The 19,079-nt window shown below is 36.6% G+C and overlaps 1 protein-coding gene across 2 annotated transcripts in view; it reads left to right on the forward strand.

Moving 5' to 3' along the window:
* Nucleotides 1–19,079, forward strand: part of RASA2 (RAS p21 protein activator 2) — a 152,386-nt gene that overhangs the window by 86,831 nt on the left and 46,476 nt on the right. For both annotated transcript variants that reach the window (XM_027876020.1, XM_027876021.1), the window contains exons 6-9: nt 8,270–8,353; nt 11,448–11,520; nt 15,539–15,615; nt 17,120–17,218. In XM_027876020.1, coding sequence (XP_027731821.1) covers nt 8,270–8,353; nt 11,448–11,520; nt 15,539–15,615; nt 17,120–17,218 — 333 coding nt within the window. The remainder of the gene's footprint in view (nt 1–8,269; nt 8,354–11,447; nt 11,521–15,538; nt 15,616–17,119; nt 17,219–19,079) is intronic.

Raw genomic sequence — 19,079 nt, forward strand, 5'->3', positions numbered from 1 at the left:
GCAAGGCAGTCGGGTTAAGGGACTTTCCCAGGGTCACACAGCTAGTAAGTGTCAAGTATCTGAGACTGGATTTGAACTCAGATCCTCCTGACTCCCAGGCTGGTGCTGTGTCCATTGCACTACCCAGCTGCCCCAGGCTGCATTTTCTAAACTTTATTTCTCCCCTGGAATTTGCATAGAAGTGCTTAGTGGAAAGATGTTGGACTGAACAACAAACCAACACTTATTAAACACTGTGTGCAGGGTACTGAGTGAAGTCCTTAAGACAATGAAACACAGCAGTCTCTGCCCCGAGGGAACACGCCCATAAATAACTAGAATAAGACATGGCCGTGTAGAAATACAATTCCCACATGCACTTGTGCGCGTGTGCACGCGCACAAACACACACACACACACACACACCCCATCAGGCAGTGCTGTGAGACATTCCCAGTGGAGGAATCTCTTCTAATTGGGGATCAAGGAGAGTTTCATAGAAGAGGCAGTTCTTGAACTAGGGCAACTATTATTACTACAAGCTAGCACACATACATACATATGCATGTGTGTGTGTGTGTGTGTGTGTGTGTGTGTGTGTGTGTACTTCACTAAGAACCCATTATGCAAAACAAGCCATGCCCCTCCCACAGAGAATGCATTGTTGTGGGGAGAAATTTCAAAAGGATAGAAGGATAGAAACGTCTCACATATAAAAAACAGATGTTCTTATAAAAATATAATGAAGTATATGCATGTATGTTATATATAGAATATACACATCCAGATTTAAGATTTGCAAAGTACTTTACAAATATTTTCTCATTTTATCCTGACATCAACCCTGGGAGATTGGTGCTTTTATTGTCCCCATTTTACAAATGAGGAAACTAAGGGAACCAGGGATTAAGTGGTTTGCCTGGAGTAACATAGCTAGTAAGTATCTAAGGCTAGATTTGAACTCGGGTCTTCCTGACTGCAAGCATCTTACTCTATCCACAGCACTACATGGTTTCCTAGCTTGAAGGAAAAGAAAGATTTCCCTTGGCAGAGATATATGGTGGGTTTGTTCCACATTGGAGGATGATATGTGCATATACAAGGTCAAGACGGAGGGAAGAGATACGACTGGGGAACGTGGTGCTTTTTTGCTGGAGCCTGAATGAGGGCTGTACCTATTAGATAATATGCTCCTTGAGGACAGGGACTATCTTTCTTTTTGTTCATTGCACAGTGCCTGGCACACAGTGAGCACTTCATAAAGGTTCAGTGGGTAGATTGGATAAGGGGGAGGATATATATGATAAGACTGAAGACATTGGCCAGCCCCAGTGTATGGGAGGCCTTGGAGCTCAGCTATAGGATTTAGCATTTATCTCGTGAGCTGTGAGGAACTACTGTCATTTTTTTTTTGAGCAAAGCAGTGATACAGTCAGAGTTCTGTCTACTTGATTTTTAAAATGTCTTTGGGAGAAGTGAAAAGTTTTCCCCTATTGGAATAGGGAAAGATTGGCAACAGTAAGACTGGTGAGGAGGCCATGACGGTAGTGAGGAGGCTAGTAGGTAACTCTTTAAGTTCACCTTTTTCCTTTTTAACACAGATTGTGTGCTTCATTTTTGAGGAGGCAGAGATGAAACTGGAGTCAGATTTAGTTCTCATGAATTGTCAGGTAGGATTGGATAATGAATGTCTGAGAGAATCCGGAGGCTTTTCGGGGTTTCCATACATTTTGTTTGGCCAGGATGACTTCTGACCAAATTATAAACTGATAAATTTACACCTCCCCTACCCCTCAAAATGTGCTTAGTCAGCTATATCATCTAGCACTGTCTCACTGGAAGCCATGGAGTAGAGAATTAGGAAGGCAAGTCTAGCAGGCCCTTCTGGCTTTACGAAGAACCCACCATGCAAAACAAGCCCATGCCCCTCCCACAGAGAATGCACTGTTGTGGGGAGAAATTTCAAAATAATTTGGAAGGATAGAAATATCTCACATGTAAGGAACAGATGTTCTTGTAAAAATATAATGAGAAGTGAAACTTGGTTCCAGACAAAAGTATGTATGTTGATAATCCTAAATCTATCTCTCTTTTGAAAATTTAATAGTTATAATAACAGAAACTCTGCTTTATAAAATAAATTAGGTTGGTGGTATTTTATCTAGATTTGTGATTTGTAATTTCTCATTCTGGTTACTTTTTAAGATCTTCACACCCTTAAGAAAATTGATTTTGCCTAAACAACTTATATGTTGGGTTGAGTATAGGCAGGCACATCATTGAAGACTATGAAGTGCCTTCTTCTTTTCGTTACTCACAAAATTCCACAAAGGCTTCAGTTGTTTATGATACATATTACTTTCCCTCACCCACCCCCTCCCAATTTTAAGATAGAAGGGGACTAGAGATCATCTGTTCCAAGAAAGACCAGAATGATGAAGTGACCAAGACCTCAGGACTAGTAGGTTTAAAGCTTCAAATCCAGGTCTTTTGACTTCACGTTGTGATCTTTTTTGCCTTTGTGTATACTTTGAAAAGAGAAAAATAATTTCAGAAATAAACTGTACACCTAAGTAAAATACTGTGCTTTAGCCATTAACAATGTCTTACTTGATCATATGTATAGTTGTTCAGTCATTTCAGTCGTGTCCAACTCTCCATGACCCCCTTTGGAGTTCTCTTGGCAAAGATACTGGAGTGGTTTGCCATTTCCTTCTCCAGCTCATCTTACAGATGAGGAAGCTGAGGCAAACAGGGTTAATCGACTTGCCCAGGGGCACACAACTAGTGTCTGAGGCCAGATTTGACCTCAGGAAGATGAATGTTCCTGACTCTAGGCCCAGCACTCTATCCACTGCACCAACTGCAGCCCCAGTATTGTTACCCTTGTTTCCCAATGAAATGAGAATAACAATGGCAGTAACATCACATCTGATCTTATAGACCAAGGTGATATTAAGTGTAGTAGGTTCTGGGGCTTTATAAAGTCAGCAACTCAGACCTCTGCATATTACTTGTTCGGCCTTTTCATAGGAAGATGTTATTGCTCGTAACAAGCCAATAAGAAGAGAAAGACAAAAGGAGTGTTTTTATATAAAATTTGGAAAATAATATTCTAGAAGAGAGAAGGAAGGACAATATTGTCACTATGCTAATTGTAATATGCCCAGCCTAAGCAGAAAAAAAGTTTTTGTTAGTACAGAACCTACATACCTTACATTTGTATATACTATTTTTCTCTTAGTTAACATTGTTCCATGTCTATTTACAAAAAGTATCTATGCAGAAAGGTTAGTTTATATCAAATTCATTTGAAATGGTAATTGTATGCCTTTTTCTTATTTTCTAATTCATAAATTATAGATTATGGAATATCAGAATTGGAAGGTACTGTAAATACCACAGTCAGTCCCCTTCATTTTCTAGATAAGAAAACAGTTTTAGATCATGAATAACCATATACTTTCAGAATATTCTTATTGTCTCCGTGTGGTGCAATAGAAAGCCTAAAAATAAGATAGCATACTCTGAGGGAGTGGAAGAAGTCCTCTTGTGTCTTTATTCTTTGTAATGAGTTCCCCTTCTACAGATGTCACCTGAAGTGGTCCAGAACAAGGCTATTGACTGCTGCTGGTTTCTTGCCATTCCACTACCATTACTCTTTGCATTCTTTCACACCTGGATGTTTCCCCCAACTCTGCCTTGCCATTATCATTACTTGTTGGTTTTATACCCTACTTAATATATTCCTCCAAATCTACACAGTGCCTGCAACTGTGTCATCAATAAGATTTGTGCTAAGATAACGTTTTTCAGAGGAGATAAATGTCTTCCTATTATAAAATTGGAAACTTGGGTTATATAAGCAAGAGTATTTCCAAAGTTGAAAGACAAGAATTACAATATGTGTTTTTGTAGCTGCGATGTGCTATTTCTTATTTATAGTATCCCATTTCCAGCTAGAATTCTTATATCCCATTTTTTGATCTGTAATTTGGGATTGAGTTGTTGTTCCTATAAGGAATTGTTTCTTTGTGTCCTAGTAATGCTTTGGGTGAACCGGTTATCAATGTGGTGCCTGCAGTACACTATGTTCATGCAGTGATGCTGTCTATTCCTCCCTTATGGGCCTTCCCTTCCCATACAACTTTTGTCTGTGCCCTATGCACCCCTACTTCCTGCCCCCCGCACCTTCAGATATTGGCAAAATGTAATTCAGGAGTAACAAACAAGAGCAGAGACTGAAACTTCATGCCTATGTATCATGAATGCTTTTTTTTAAAGTGAGCCTTGGGAGGCGTTGAATATGGTCAATAAGCAATATCACAAAAAATGAATTGGTTATAGTTTAAAAAACAGGAAATGACTGCTTACTGATGTGGGAGTCATTTCTGAATTGTCTATCTGTACAGTCAGATCATAACTAACTCATTAGAGCAAAGTTCAAAATCAGGACCAAAAGGGATAAAAATGAAAAGACAAGATGGTAAGCAATTGAGATAGCAACCACCTGACCTGTTTAAACAAGTACTGTTGATACTAGAAACAGTGAGAAAGGAAATGGTGGTTTCTTAAGCTATATTTCTTACCAGTTTTCATTAAAATCTGAAATGTTTTCAAAAGACTCTAAGTAGTAAACTTTCTTACATGATACCTAACCATAAACCTCTTAGTTCTAGCAAATACACCTAAGCATGTAAAACTTTGAATCTTTCAGTGTGAAACAAATGGAGTCATTTTCAGCTTTCTTCTGGGTTGTGGTGTGTTTTTGTTTTCTTGTAATTCAAAGTATTGTGTATTTATAGATGTTCACTAAATGAATTGTGAAGAAAGATGTATGAAAATATAAATGGAAAAATATTCATCCTAAAAACAAGCCAGTGATTTAATAGTACATATGTGTATACTTGCCTATGTAGTGTTTGGTTGTTTGGCAGGAAATGAGGGCTTGCCTGACATCTTTCTTTTCATTGTTGGAGGGGGAGCAAGGAAGGAGACTTGTGATTTCATTCTAGGCATATTCCCAGCAACTTAGAGCCTTTAAGAGTTGTTTGGGGCACGGAGTGTGCAGTAATTTGTATTAGGTCAAAGCTAGTAGGTATCAGAGGCAGGTCCTGACTTCTAAGCCTCGTCTCCATCCGCTGGTTACTCTTCTGTCTTATCATCTGTAATGATAGAATCCAGAATAGGCAGATTGATCAAAACAGTACAGGAAAGAAGTTAGCCCAAATCTTATTAAAGTCTAGGTCAGGGAGCTCCCCATATGTTGTGCTTGTAATTTTTGTGTTCTCCTTACAAAAATAGATTTATTCAGTTAAATCTATGACTTGTGTCATAATTCATTGACTTCTATTAATTTATAATAGGTGATGATTATTCTCAGATATTACCCCTCCCAAATTGGAATTGTGTTATGAAACTAATCAAAACAAAGGTGCCCAGAAGCTCACGTCATTTGCTGCATTAAAATATATTAATCATACGCTCTTAGATTTGGTCGTTGGTAACCTTAGAGTTATCCATATCTGGTACAGCCTGTATCTGAAACATAAATCTGGTCTTCAATAATTTACAGCTGATCCAGGAATTAGCAATTAGAATGTTTTCTGCATGGACATTTATTTGCTACTTAATTTTTTTCTTTTTAAGAAAAAGGAATTCTGGGGCAGCTAGGTGGCACAGTGGATAGAGCACCGGCCCTGGAGTCAGGAGAACCTGAGTTCAAATCCTGCCTCAGACACATAACACTCACTAGCTGTGTGATTCTGGGCAAGTCACTTAACCCCAATTGCCTCACCAAAAAAAGAAAGAAAGAAAAAGGAATTCTTTGTATGGAGTTTATTTCCCTCTTTTTTTCTTAGGCAATGTGATTTTAGAAATAATAATTTGCATTTCTTTCTTTCTTTTTTTTTTTTTGCGCTAGGAAGTGGGGTTAAGTGACTTGCCCAGGGTCACACAGCTAGTAAGTGTCAAGTGTCTGAGGCCAGATTTGAACTCAGGTCCTCCTGTCTCCAAGGCTGGGACTCTATCCACTGCACCACCTAGCTGCCCCTATAATTTGCATTTCTATTTCATTTAACATATATTATCATTGGATCAAGTGAAAAGAAGTTACGTGTTTTCTTGATTTTCTAGTTAGGAAAACTAAGATTCACAGAGTTCTGTTTAGAGACTGTCTGACTCAAAAAGAAATAAAAAGAAACAAGTTTATGGGGTTTTTTTTGGTTATTCTTGGGGTTTTTTTTTGCCACTGCCTGAGGTAGAGAAACTAAAACTTGGGGCTCAGGTATTTAGTGACATAAAAGTAAACAAATTACAAAGTAGTGCCCATTAGATTTAAAGCATTAGGGAAAAAGGTATGTCCTACCCAGATACTTGTAATGTCATGCTGTGGTTTGATTTATAGATTAGAAAGACAATTTATTCCCCCAGGAAAAATGTCATGACATAATATTTCAGATAAGTGTGTATATGTAAAATTATGCTACTCACTAAGTTAAGTAGATCTATAAAACACTTGTAAAAAAGATCTTTTATGTTTCTTATTTCTTGATTTTCTAATGAAGTATAGTGGATAGAGCCCAGGCCTTGGAAGATCTGGGTTAAAATCCTGCCTCTGGCACTCAGTTATTTGCCCCTGTGTCCCACTCCCGTCTCCCAACTCAGTTACCCTCTGTGTGCCTCAAACACCTTCCTGGGCCTGCTCTACTGAGTCTGAGGTTGTGATCTGCCTTGGTAAAGGGAGCCCCCATACTGTGAATTCCCCACACTGAATAAATCACTGGTTCTTCCTGTATTTTTAGAATTTTAAAATGACCATCATATTATCTTGTTATTTCATAATTTCATCTCACTAATGTTAAAATCAAGGAAGAGAACACAATTTATTTAAATTTTTCTGCCTAGCAAAATAAAAACATTTAAAAAATATTTTTCTGTTTAGCATTTTCAGTTTATGGTACATTCTCTGAAAATCTCCATTCTATATACACTACATTTCTCTCATAGTAGACTTGAAAAAGACCTAGAATGATGGCATTCTAATGTTTTGATTTTGCCATTTAACTGTTACATCAAAATGGATTATCTGAAATCCTTCATATATTTGCATGAGAATGTAACTCTGTGTGTTGAGTATATACCATATAATTCATTATGTCTTCCTTAATTTGAGGTTAACCTGTGATAAATTTTGTTTTATGAGATTAACATAATATGATCAGACATTGCTGTGATTTCGCTCAGCGGAAGTGAGTGACATTTTAGGACTGACTGGTCAGGTAGCATAGAGTATTGGGAAGTTTTTTGAATCTGCAAAAGTTTAGAACTAAAGACTAGAACCCATTATCTGGGATTATGCTTGACTTCTTTTACTTCAGAAAATGTTTTTCATATTTTATTTTAGTGTCCCTTCAGCGGAGTATTATCCCACCTCTGTGGTGGATAAAGAGGAGTGAGAATATTTCCCCACTTAGTCTGCTTTTGGGGCAGCATCTTTCATCACAGACTACCCTATCCACACCCAGTATTCATTAAGAAATGCAGGCTCTCAGAAGTTGACCTCATGGATTCAGCAAGTTTTCAGAAAGATCTTGGTGGCAAGTCACTACTCTATAATTCACCAACTGTAATGATAAAACATTGTTTCTTAAGGTTGAAAATACTTTCTGCAAAAAAAAAAAAATGCAACCCCAACTGTTACCAAGGTACAAAATAAAAAATTTCATAATTGTGTGTGGTGATGCAAGATGTTATTTGGTTGAAAAGGTTATTTCTCATGCAAGCTTACCCACATATTTATGAATTAAAGGTTGAAACCACAGTTGTTTCCTTATATCTCATTCACACCTTGGTAAAGGATATGACGCTATATATTGGTTTGGCAGTTCACGCAATTTAAATGTGTGCTACTTGTTTTTTGTCTTTTTTTCTTTAAAAACGTCAGTGGGTTTGATATAGTGTCACACCACAAATGTCCCTGAATGTTTTTTTATTTGCAGCTTTTGTTTTTAAAAGACTTAAGAGTAGTGTATTGAATAATATTGAGGTCTGGATGCTCACTAATTGACATTTTTGGTACTTTCAGTGTAATGCAGTATGCAGCACATAGGATTTCTTTATAATCATTTGTTATAGTTATATCTTATGGAAACAATATATATAATCCAGGTACATGGTATACAAATAAAATACATAGCTGTAAACCTTTTGTGTATTAAAAAATAATATTTTCTCTCTTATCTTGATTTATGATTTGTCAGTTTTACAAAAATTATTTCTTTTCTTTTAGTATCAAAGCATGCCATGGATTGCCTCTCATAAATGGACAGAGCTGTGATCCTTATGCTACAGTTTCTCTTGTGGGACCTTCAAGGTAAGATTTTTTTTTTAAATATACGGTTCTTAAGTATGGAATTTTCTGGTTAGAAGATACAGAATTAGGTCACTAAGAGAAATTGTTAAATAGCTTAATAGTCTTTTACTAGAGACTTGAATAAATGAATACTTATTTTTAAAAATAACCCAAAGTGAATTCTTTTTTTTTTTTACCAGTCATACAACAAAGTCCAATTTTTCTAAAGAACAAAGGTGATTGCCATTTCAGATCTGTTAGACTGATCTTTGCAACAGCTCTGAGTATGTTAGTGATTTTATGCTAATTAAAGTGCTTTGAAGATTTGTGTTGGATCAAGTAGCCTACATTAAAATTTCACAGATACTGTACAGGTAGAATATTATTTTAATAAATGTTCCAGTTTATTTTACGAAGGTTTTTTCTATATTATCTACTTCAAAGTAACCCAGAACATAATACTAAGAGATGACTTTATTTCTGGTAAGCCTTATGCTTTGGCGGGTGGTGAATCTAGGCTCAACTGTAGACAAGCTGGAGTCCCAGATTTTTTTTATTTTTATATATATACATACACATATATATGTATATATGTGTGCATATATATGTGTGTGTATATATATACACATACATATATATACACATATATGTGTGCACATATATATGTATATATGTGTGCATATATATGTGTGTGTATATATATACACATACATATATATACACATATATGTGTGCACATATATATGTATATATATAGTTGAACTGACTTACTGAAAATGTCTCAGTTCAATGTTATGTGGAGGGTGGGAAGACATTTTTTTAAAAATCTGATATTTTTAAATTAATATTTGGGGGATGGGATAAATATATATTATATATATATATATATATATATATATATATATTTTTTAAATGTCTTCCCATCCTCTATATAACATTGAACTGAGACACTTTCAGTAAGTCAGTTAAACAAACATTTCTATACGAGACATTTCTCATATTTTCTTTGTAGCTATTTCCTCTTCCTAACTAACCACTTCCTCCTTTCTTATCTTGAAAGATTTTTCTCTAGAAGCTCAGAACATATACAAAGTAGATACTACTACTTAAAGTGTTTTTAGGGAAAAAAAACCACGATAATTAAATATATTTAAATTTTTTATTTTTTTATAGAAAATTTCTTTTTATAGGGTAATGTCAGCCCTCACCCACTCTGTGTAAATGAAAGTTTGTTCTACTTAAAATTTTGGAAACGTAGTCAGTCAAACATTTTTTAAAGTGCCTACTCCATGCCTTGGGGATACAAAGGCAGCCAAAAGACATCCCCTGCCCTCAAGGAGCACACAGTCTAAGGGAGAGGCAACATGGAAACAGTTATGTACAAACAGGCCATGTACAGGATAAATTGGAAATAATTACCAGGTCTTGCTAATAATGAAATTAAAGGAGGGGAGATGGAGACCAAAATAACACAAAGTAACAAATAGATTTTTGTATCTCATCTTCCTTTGCTAATGACTTAACAGCCACTGGTAAATATTTGTATGGCAAATGTATCTCTAAGGTCCCTGCATGGTATTATAATTTATGAGCCCATGAAGCACTCTTTAACTGAATAAAGTGCTTTATTATGTTCCTTACAGGTGTGTACCCTCATTTTACATAGTTAACTTCTTAAAAGCTGTGCATAAATTTAATTTCTGTAAGTCACAATTAAACTAAAAGAATTCAAAGGACATTTGCAGGAATTCCTTTTTCTAAAGGGAAAATTATTTCAATGCAGTTTATAATTATACTTATTAATATATTATTATCTTTATTAAATTCAGATTTGTATAATTACTTTTACTAATGCATTGAGCACACCTGCTTATATTGACTATAATGGGTATGTAGTAGTCCTGTGTAAAGGGGAAAAAATTCACGTTCACAAAATTACTACATAATTGCACATACAATGTTGCTTTACAAATGGAGTCACAGCTAGGTTCTTTTGAAGCTCTTTTAGTGGCAGTTTTTTTGGTACAAATCACTAACCACATGAAAAAAGACCAGGGGACAAAAAATCCAAAACTAAAAATGTTTTAAACCTAAATTGTATCTACTTAAATATAGCTATGTTTATTTAAAAATCTGCAAAGATACCACTAAGCTACCAAAGTAGATGTAATCCTGTAATACCAGCGTAATGGGCTTAAACGTATTTGAGTTTTCTTAATTTCCAATTTAGTAAAACTGACTTACATTTTGTTGATCTTTGCTTGCCAGACGTCATTTGATATATGTCACATTATAAAATTGTTTTGCTCTCACTTAGGTTGTACTTTAGCAGAGCTGACAGGTAACCAACCCATGCCTTGTCCTCAGTACCCTCTCATCAACATGGAGAGTGGCCCATCCATGCCTTCTCCATCAGTCACTCAGCTAGTATTTATGAAGTGCCTGCTATGTGCCAGGCCTTGTGCTGGGCAGTAAAGATAGAAATGCAGAGGAGATAATTCCTGCACGATTCCTGTCCGTGCACTTCCTGAGACCCCCGCCTCCCCGAGAGTCTACCCACCACACTGGAGAGTTTCCCTTAGTTATTTTAACAGTTTGTGGCTACCATTGCTGCTGTCTCTATCATGCTATCTACTAAAAAATTGGGCTAAAACTTGAACATAGATATAGTATGTAGACAGGGTAAGGGAATATCCCATCAATGCCGTCTTTACATTTGCCAGACTTACATATGGGTGCTCCGAGGCATTCTCATCTAACCTTTCATTTCACACACAAAGAAACCAAAGCCCAAAGATGTTAGATGACTTGCTTAAAGTCACAAAGGCAGCAAGTACCAAAGGCAGGATTTGAATCCATATCCTCTACTTTCACAGTGCTCTTTCCACTGTACCAAGCCACCTTTCTTTCACTCCTCATGAAGAAGTAATTTTTCTGTTCACAAATTACTTCAGGTAATATTTCTAACTTGCCAGAATGTAAGAATTTTTATTCTCATCCTGAGTTTCCCATTGACTTTAAAAGTCAAACAAAGGGTTCCCTGGTTGAAAATAGCATGTTTTATAATTGTGTATTTTTAAGTTCTACGAAGTTAAACTTTACCACATTGAAACAGGAATGACCAGAAGAAGACAAAAGTAAAGAAGAAAACAAGCAATCCACAGTTTAATGAAATATTTTATTTTGAGGTAGGTAACTTTTTTCTATATAACTACTCAGGTTGTTTGTTTTTAATATTGAGAATTGGTCTTAATAATATTTCACGCATTTAAGTTTCATAGGCTCTATTGTAAGGATAATTATCATTTTTAAGTAAGCAAAATTATATGGTCATTACTTATCATTAAATAAATTTTGTTTATAAAACGAAGTTATTCTGCTTCATTCATGCTCAGGATTAAACTTCAGTCAACAAACATGTATTAAGTGCCTCCTGTGTGTCAGACACTATGCTATGCATTGGACAAAAAATAGTCCATGCTCTCAAAGAGGTCACAGTCTAATGAGGGAGACAACATACACACTGGACTAATTGGAAACAATCAACAGAGGGAAGGCTTGAGGATTTAGGGGGGTTAAAGAGTGTCGCATTCTAAAAGCATTCTCTGCCATTCTTATGGAAAAGTAGAAAAATATAGGTTGGACAATAATACACGGTTTAGTGGTTTCAAAATTTGCTAAATAATTACAGAGAATATTCAGTAATTGTTCCATATTAATTTGGAAGGAGATTTCCAGGGGAGTGCACCAGGGATCTGGGCTGTTTAACATCTTTATAATTGGCTTGAATAGAGGCATAAAGCACATGCTTGCTGGATCTGCACATGACAGAAAGCTGGGAAGGGTAGCTTATATTCTGGATTACAGAAGCAGACTTGAAAGAGATCCTGACAGGCAAGAACATTGGACCGAATTAAATAGGATGAAAATTTGTAAGGGTAGATTTTTTTCAGAAGCCATTTATTACATGCCAGGCACTGTGCACAGGGGCTGGAGTTTCAAAACAAAAAATGAAAGTCTCTGCCTTCAGGGAGCTTATATTCTGTAGGGGAAGAGGAGGAATATTGTGTTCACAATAAATCAGTAACAAGACATATAAAAAGTAGTTTGGTGGTATTGGTTCTAGCACCTGGAGGAGCCAGGACAGGGTTTGTGTAGGACACGGTCTTTGAGGAAAGCTTCTCCCTCCTCCTCATTAAATGAACATCGATGTGTATTACAATAGCGTAGAAGCAGCATCAAAGTGGGAGGTTCTGATCCTAGCTGTGTCACTAATTGCCATATTGTCTTGAACTAGTCACACTTGGACTGTGTGGAATTCATTTTCTCCATCTGGAAAGTCGAGGGCGTTAGCCACAGTGATCTCTAAAGATCCTTCTGTCCTCCTCTTGTGTAGTTTCAATAATAAGCTTTTTTAGCTGTCATGGGTCTCTCATAACCTTTGTATTCCCATCATCTCTAGTGCACTGCCTTGCACATAGTAGAGGCAGCAGAAGTTTTTCATTGAATGGAAGAAGCCTGTTGTAGTAGGGAGTGCCGGACTAGGAGGCAGAAGCTGTGGATTCTGACCCATGTGACCAATCAGAGATCAAGTGACAGGATCTCATATTCAGAAGAGAGCAGCTTCTCTCTGACCTGGCCATTGTAAACTTTTATTTGTGTGATAATCACCTTTGGCAGGCAGGTGAAACCTAGGGACCATTTCGCAGAAGAATTTTCTGAGTAATTGAAGACAATACAAAATTTCACTTAGAGGTTAGTGTAAATAAAGATGTAGTTATTTTCCCATCCAAATTCATGCAAACTCTCAACTAGTTCAGCCTGTACCTGAAGAGGAATCCTCTTTAGACATCTTTATCAAGTGGTCATCCAGCACCTTCTGGAAGACCTGCAGTGAGCTGGAACCTACTAGTTCCAAGCAGTCCAGTCCATTTTTGGATAGCTCCATTTTAAGGAATTTCCCCTTACATCAAGCATAAATGTGCCTCTTTGTAGCTTCTACCCATTATTCCAAATTCTCCCCTCTGGAGCCAAACAGAAGAAGTTGAAGCCCCCTTCCACACAACAGTCCTCCACCCCTCCTTGTTAATTTTTTTTTAAAGGCAGTTGGGGTTAAGTGACTTGCCCAGAGTCACACAGCTAGTGAGTGTCAAGTGTTTGGTCCGAGGCCAGATTTGAACTCAGGGCCGGTGCTCTATCCACTGCGCCTCCTAGCTGCCCCCCACCCCTCCTTGTTATGTCAAGACTAAGTATCCTCAGTTCTCTCAACTTATCCTCATATGATTTGAGTCATTCACTGTCCTGGTCGCCCTTCTCTGGATCCTCTGTCTTATTGATGTCCTTCCTAAAATGTGGTCCCCAGAAATGAATATGACTACAATCATCCACATGTTGTCTAACTAGAGCAGTGGATAATTGGGAGTAAGACCTCCTTTGTTCCAGACATTCTGTATTATGTCTTTATCAATTCTGCCTAAGCTCACAGTGACTTTTTGTCTGCCCTATTACATTATTGAATTATTGACTTGCAGTCTACTCAGGCCCTCAGATCTTTTCTGGGTGAATTGTTGTCTAACTATGCTTTCTCCAACCAACATCTGTAAAGCTGATTTTTTGAGCCCAAATGGAGGACTCAATATTTGTCCCTATTAAACTTCATTTTACTAAATTGGCCCATTATTGTAATCTGCGTCAGTATCTTTTTGTGTCCTGTCATCTAGCGCTTTAGCTGTCATTTTTATCTTTGTGTCATCTGCATTAATTGTTTCTTATGGCTTACTAAATTAATCTGAACTCCTTAGTATGTAATTCATTCTACCTTTCTTAGAATTTTTTTCACTATCCAAAATAATGATAGTTTTTTAGAGCTTGGGGCTAGATCATCTAGTTAAGCCCTCTCATTTTGCAATGAGAAAATTCAAGCTAGAGATGTTAAATAGCCTACCTCTTGTCACCTAACTAGTTAATGGCAAATTTGGACTTTGAACTTGTGTCTCCTGACTTGTCTGCCATTTCTGTGGACATGTCTTACTTACCTGTCAATTAGACTACTTACTCTTGCCTGAATGTGCCTTCCCTCGGACTCTTTACTCACTCCAAAGTGCCCTCTGCTGCCTTAATTGCCACCTGTTTAACTCCTGTCCTTCAAGGTCAGAATGCTTTCCTCTTCACGAAACTTCTGATTCCTTTTCTCCATTTCATCCATCAACAACAAAAAAAAATGAATAATTCTTTCCCTGGACTGAATCCTTTTAGCATTCTATACCTTTTATGCAAATCTGTATCCATCAGTTACCTCCTGTACTAAATTTTTAGCACTTTAAGGATAATGAAGGTCTTAGCTGTCATCATATCTCCTTCTCTACCTTGTCATAGTAGATGCTAAATAAATACTTGTGGAATGAATGTTTATATTGAGATTAAATGCTCCAGACCATGCTTTAGATCTCATCTTGCCACTTGCCCTGTCACAGCATTTATATATCCCCTACTTTATCTTTCTCCTTTTATTCTGGAACATAAGTCAATAGTATCATAGAAAGAACAAGACAACCTACTGCTTCACATCTGACTGGACCAGAACCCCCTTCCTTGGAAGCCCTTCCCCTCTGTGTAATTCCCTGGGTAGAATGTAAGCTCTTTGAGGGTACAAACTTTGAGGGTCTTACTTTTGTATTTGTGCTTCTCACATAGTGACTTGCATGAAAAATAGGCTCTTATTAAATGCTCATTAGTTGATTGCTAGCATGATATCTAAGAGAAAATATCCAATAAACAGGTGTAAATTTGGACCTGTATTTTGAGAATGACATGGGAAATTGAAATACTAATGCATTAGAGATTTTTGTTTATTTCAGTCTTTTTTTTTTTGTTAGGGCATGAATGAGGATTATGCACACAGAAATAATAATTAGAGGAATAGGAATGGGTGAAATCAAGATAGGGATGAGTATATATAGAGAGAAATGGATCAAATAAGGAATGTTTCCCATGTATTTTAGGAGCATAATCCCAATCTCCTTGTTGCTTATCTGTTTCATTATTTTTAGTTTCAGCTTTTGAACAAAGAATGGGACTAATAAAATTTTCTCCATATTTGTATGCAGGATAGGACATCATTTGAAAATATCTTTTACAAGAAAGGATGTGGGGAGGGAAAACTTTTGAGTTTGTAAAGGATATTTGTTGAAGAATTTTATTTTACAGGTAACCAGATCTAGTAGCTACACCAAAAAGTCCCAGTTTCAGGTAGAGGAGGAAGACATTGAAAAGTTAGAAATCAGGTATGTTTCTTGATGTCATAGAGAATTACTATTTCCATGCATTTAAAGAAAAATTTGTTATTACTAGTGAAGTTGTAAAATCTTAATATGCAAGAGATTCAGTAACTAAGGTGAGTTTTATGTCTGTCTTCAAAATAATTTCAGAAATCTAAACAAAAGAATTGCCAACTTTATCTCGTTAAAACTATAGAAATACTACATATTCAGACAGTGTAGTAAGGGTAGGTAGAAATTCATGTCTACTAGGGAAATCCTTTCCATTAAAAAGAAGCATTTGCTATACTTACTGACTCCATTCATAGCTCTTTGAACAAGTAGAGTGTTCAATATGTTTATTGTCATTGAAACCAAGTTGCTTCCATGTTTACTAAAAATTACTAAATTGTTGAAAACAGCTCATCTTGCTTTTTAAAAAGTTTCTTATAAACTGAGAGGAAATGTTAAAGAGAGGAAATGTGGTAGAGCAATTAGAGGGGTGCTTGGAGTCATGACCCCTACTCTGTGTGACCAAGGCTAAGTCAACGGCCTCTCGGTTCCCCCAGGCAGCTCCTAAAGATGATAAGGGACTTCAGAGTTGGTGCACTCCATCGTAGAGGCAGGCTCCATACTGAGAGTCTCTCACACCACTGAAATAACAAGTCTCTTCAAAAGCTTTTAATTTAAGAGTGTTTTTTTCCTTCTAAAAGTTTCTTATTTAGATTTTAATTTTTTTATTTTAAAGGTTTTTTCCACAGTCAAGGTATATTTTATTTTACAGATATCCACCCAAATTGCCTTCTAGAACATTTTTTATTTTTGTTACTTCAAATTTTATTACCTTTCTGTTTTTTAACCATAACATTATAGATGCAAAGATTATTTAGAAAAGCAACAATACCACATTCAAGAATTAATTGTCTTATTCCTCTTAACATATCTGCTGTCTAACAGAAATGTCAGTGAGGTAAGATGTACAGTAAGATAACTAAACCAGGTGCATGTGTTTGGAGTCACTTATCTTTCTTAGGTCTCAAATATTTTAGCTATTGCTTGGTTAAGAGAATAATTTTTTGTAAATCGCATGTATAAGTGTGGTGTTAATGGTGTGTTCATTTTAAAGGTTGTATTAATCATGTAATTAAAATATACAGACAATATGTGCTACTGAATTTACTATATTTAAATATCGATTGCAACTACTTGAGAGAAATTACAGTATTTTTATTGGTGTTTCTTTTCTCAAATCCAACAATCACTGTAGTCCTGATTTCTGCAGGTAAAAAGAGCACAAATTTAAATGACAGTTATTTTATTTATGCTTTAAATTTTGACAAATTGTTGCTTTCTTTGTTTCTAAATAAAAGCCACTACAGCATTTTTTTCTGTTTTCTAGATAGCTGTATCTGACAGTGCTAACACCTCCTACTTTGAGCATGTAAAATTAATGCTACAATGGTTTGAAGCTTTTTTGTGGCGTGTGTCTTCTTACATTGAAAAAATAAACAAATTGGTTTTCACTTTTCAGGGTTGATTTATGGAACAATGGAAACTTGGCTGATAATTTTCTGGGAGAGATCAAAGTTCCTGTAAAGGTGTTAAGAAATGATTCCTCTCATCAAGCCTGGTAAGAATGGATAAGATTATGGTTTGGGACAATCTGGTGAACTCAGTGGTCTGTCATTAAGTCTTGTCAACCCTTTTGTTCAAAAAACTGTTGTTTACAAAAGTTTTCTCCAAAAAAAACCAAAAACCCTTGTTTTCTCTTTATTTTTCCCTCTTTGGATTCAGTTAGAATGATTTGTTAGAGCCTATGATGTGGTCAGGATCAGAAGTTATCATATCCTCAGTAAGGAATAAGAAATTTGTTGTCAACTTCCTGTCTGCAGTTAATTTACATCCTCAGACTGACAGTGAGCATGTTTTTATAAACTGTCAACACTTTCCACACCTCGTAATCATTCATTTATGTGCTTCCCCAGGTAACGCTGTGTACATGCACATACAGGCATGTTTATCTCCAGAGTTTATTTTTTGTAGATTTTAAGTAATGCTTTGCTTAGTTGGGTTTTTCAGTCTCCATTTTTTTCTGTTTAGACAATTTGAATCCTTTGACATTTTTTAAAAAATCTTCTCTTACCTTATTAAAAAAGGAAATAAAAGACTTTGCCTTACATTTCTTTGCCACTCACCTGGCATTGGTTAAACGTCTATATTTAAGGCGTTGTACTAGATGTTGGACACACACACAAATGAAACCATATTGGGGATGTAAAGACAAGATGGTGTGAGGAAGGAAAAGACCAGTACGACTTGAGGAATCTAAGAAGCTTTCCTGTAGGAGGCTGCAGCCGAAGCAGCTCCCAGGGTCTGCATGCCCGGAGCGTATCCTGCGTGAAGGGGAGGGATGTGAAAACTGGCGGGAAAGGTAGCTACTGGGGACCCCATTTGTCCATTTTGCCGAAGTTCTGGAAGTTGTAGAAATGTTTCATCATGCTCCTAATAGTGGACTTAGAGGAGTCGGAGATGCCTCAGTTATCAGCTTCATACCCTTTCCCAGGCCGCTTTCACAAACAAAACAAATTCAGCAAACATTTATTAAGTTTCCACTGTGTACAGAGCATTGTGCTTTCTAGGCAAGATTTAGGTAGGACATAATCTCTTTTGTTATGGAATTTAGTGTGCACATGGTGATTTGACACTTATACACATACCTGTAGCATAGCAAAGTCCATTACCAGGAGCAAACTAGATGATCCATTAGGGAAGGAGGGTTATTGGCCCCTAGGGAAGCATCAGCGAAGGCTTCATGGGAGGTCTTAGGCATAAAGGATGGACAGGAGTTCAGCCAGGAGAGTGGAAGGATATTCCAGACATATGGAATTTTGTGAACTGAGGTGGGAAACAGTGAAGTACGGAGTGTCTGGGGGCTGGCAAGTGGTTTGAATTGGCCAGAGGACATGGAGGAGAAAACAGATTGGAAAAGTAGAATGATACCAGATTGTTGAGGGCCTCACATTCCAAATGGAAGTCTTTAGACCTTTGATCTTTCTTGGCAAGAAAAAGGGAACCACTGCTTCCCATAATGTTGTGAAGTACTTTCTGCACAGGTTATCTTTCAATAAACAAATATAATTAACAGGATTCAAAACTTAAGGTATGTATAACTTTAGTTACACATTCATTCTAAGGAATAGTGACCCCTCTTTCCTTCAGCCATCTCATATCTGAAGGCTTCCACTTGCTGAAGAAAGGAAGGAAGCTAATATTTATTAAACGCCTACAACGTGCCAGGCACTTTACAAATATTATCTGATTTGATCTTCATAGTTGTGAGAGGTAGGTGCTATTATTGCCTGCTTTATATTTGAGAAAACTGAGGCTGACAGAGGTGAAATGACTTGCTCAGAGTCACACAGCCAATACGTGTCTAAAGTTGGATTTGAGCTCAGATCTTCTTGACTTTAGGCCCAGTGCTCTATCCACTG

The sequence above is a fragment of the Vombatus ursinus genome, unplaced genomic scaffold (genome assembly GCF_900497805.2).
Source record: "Vombatus ursinus unplaced genomic scaffold, bare-nosed wombat genome assembly UNPS02014810.1, whole genome shotgun sequence".
NCBI lineage: Eukaryota > Metazoa > Chordata > Mammalia > Diprotodontia > Vombatidae > Vombatus > Vombatus ursinus.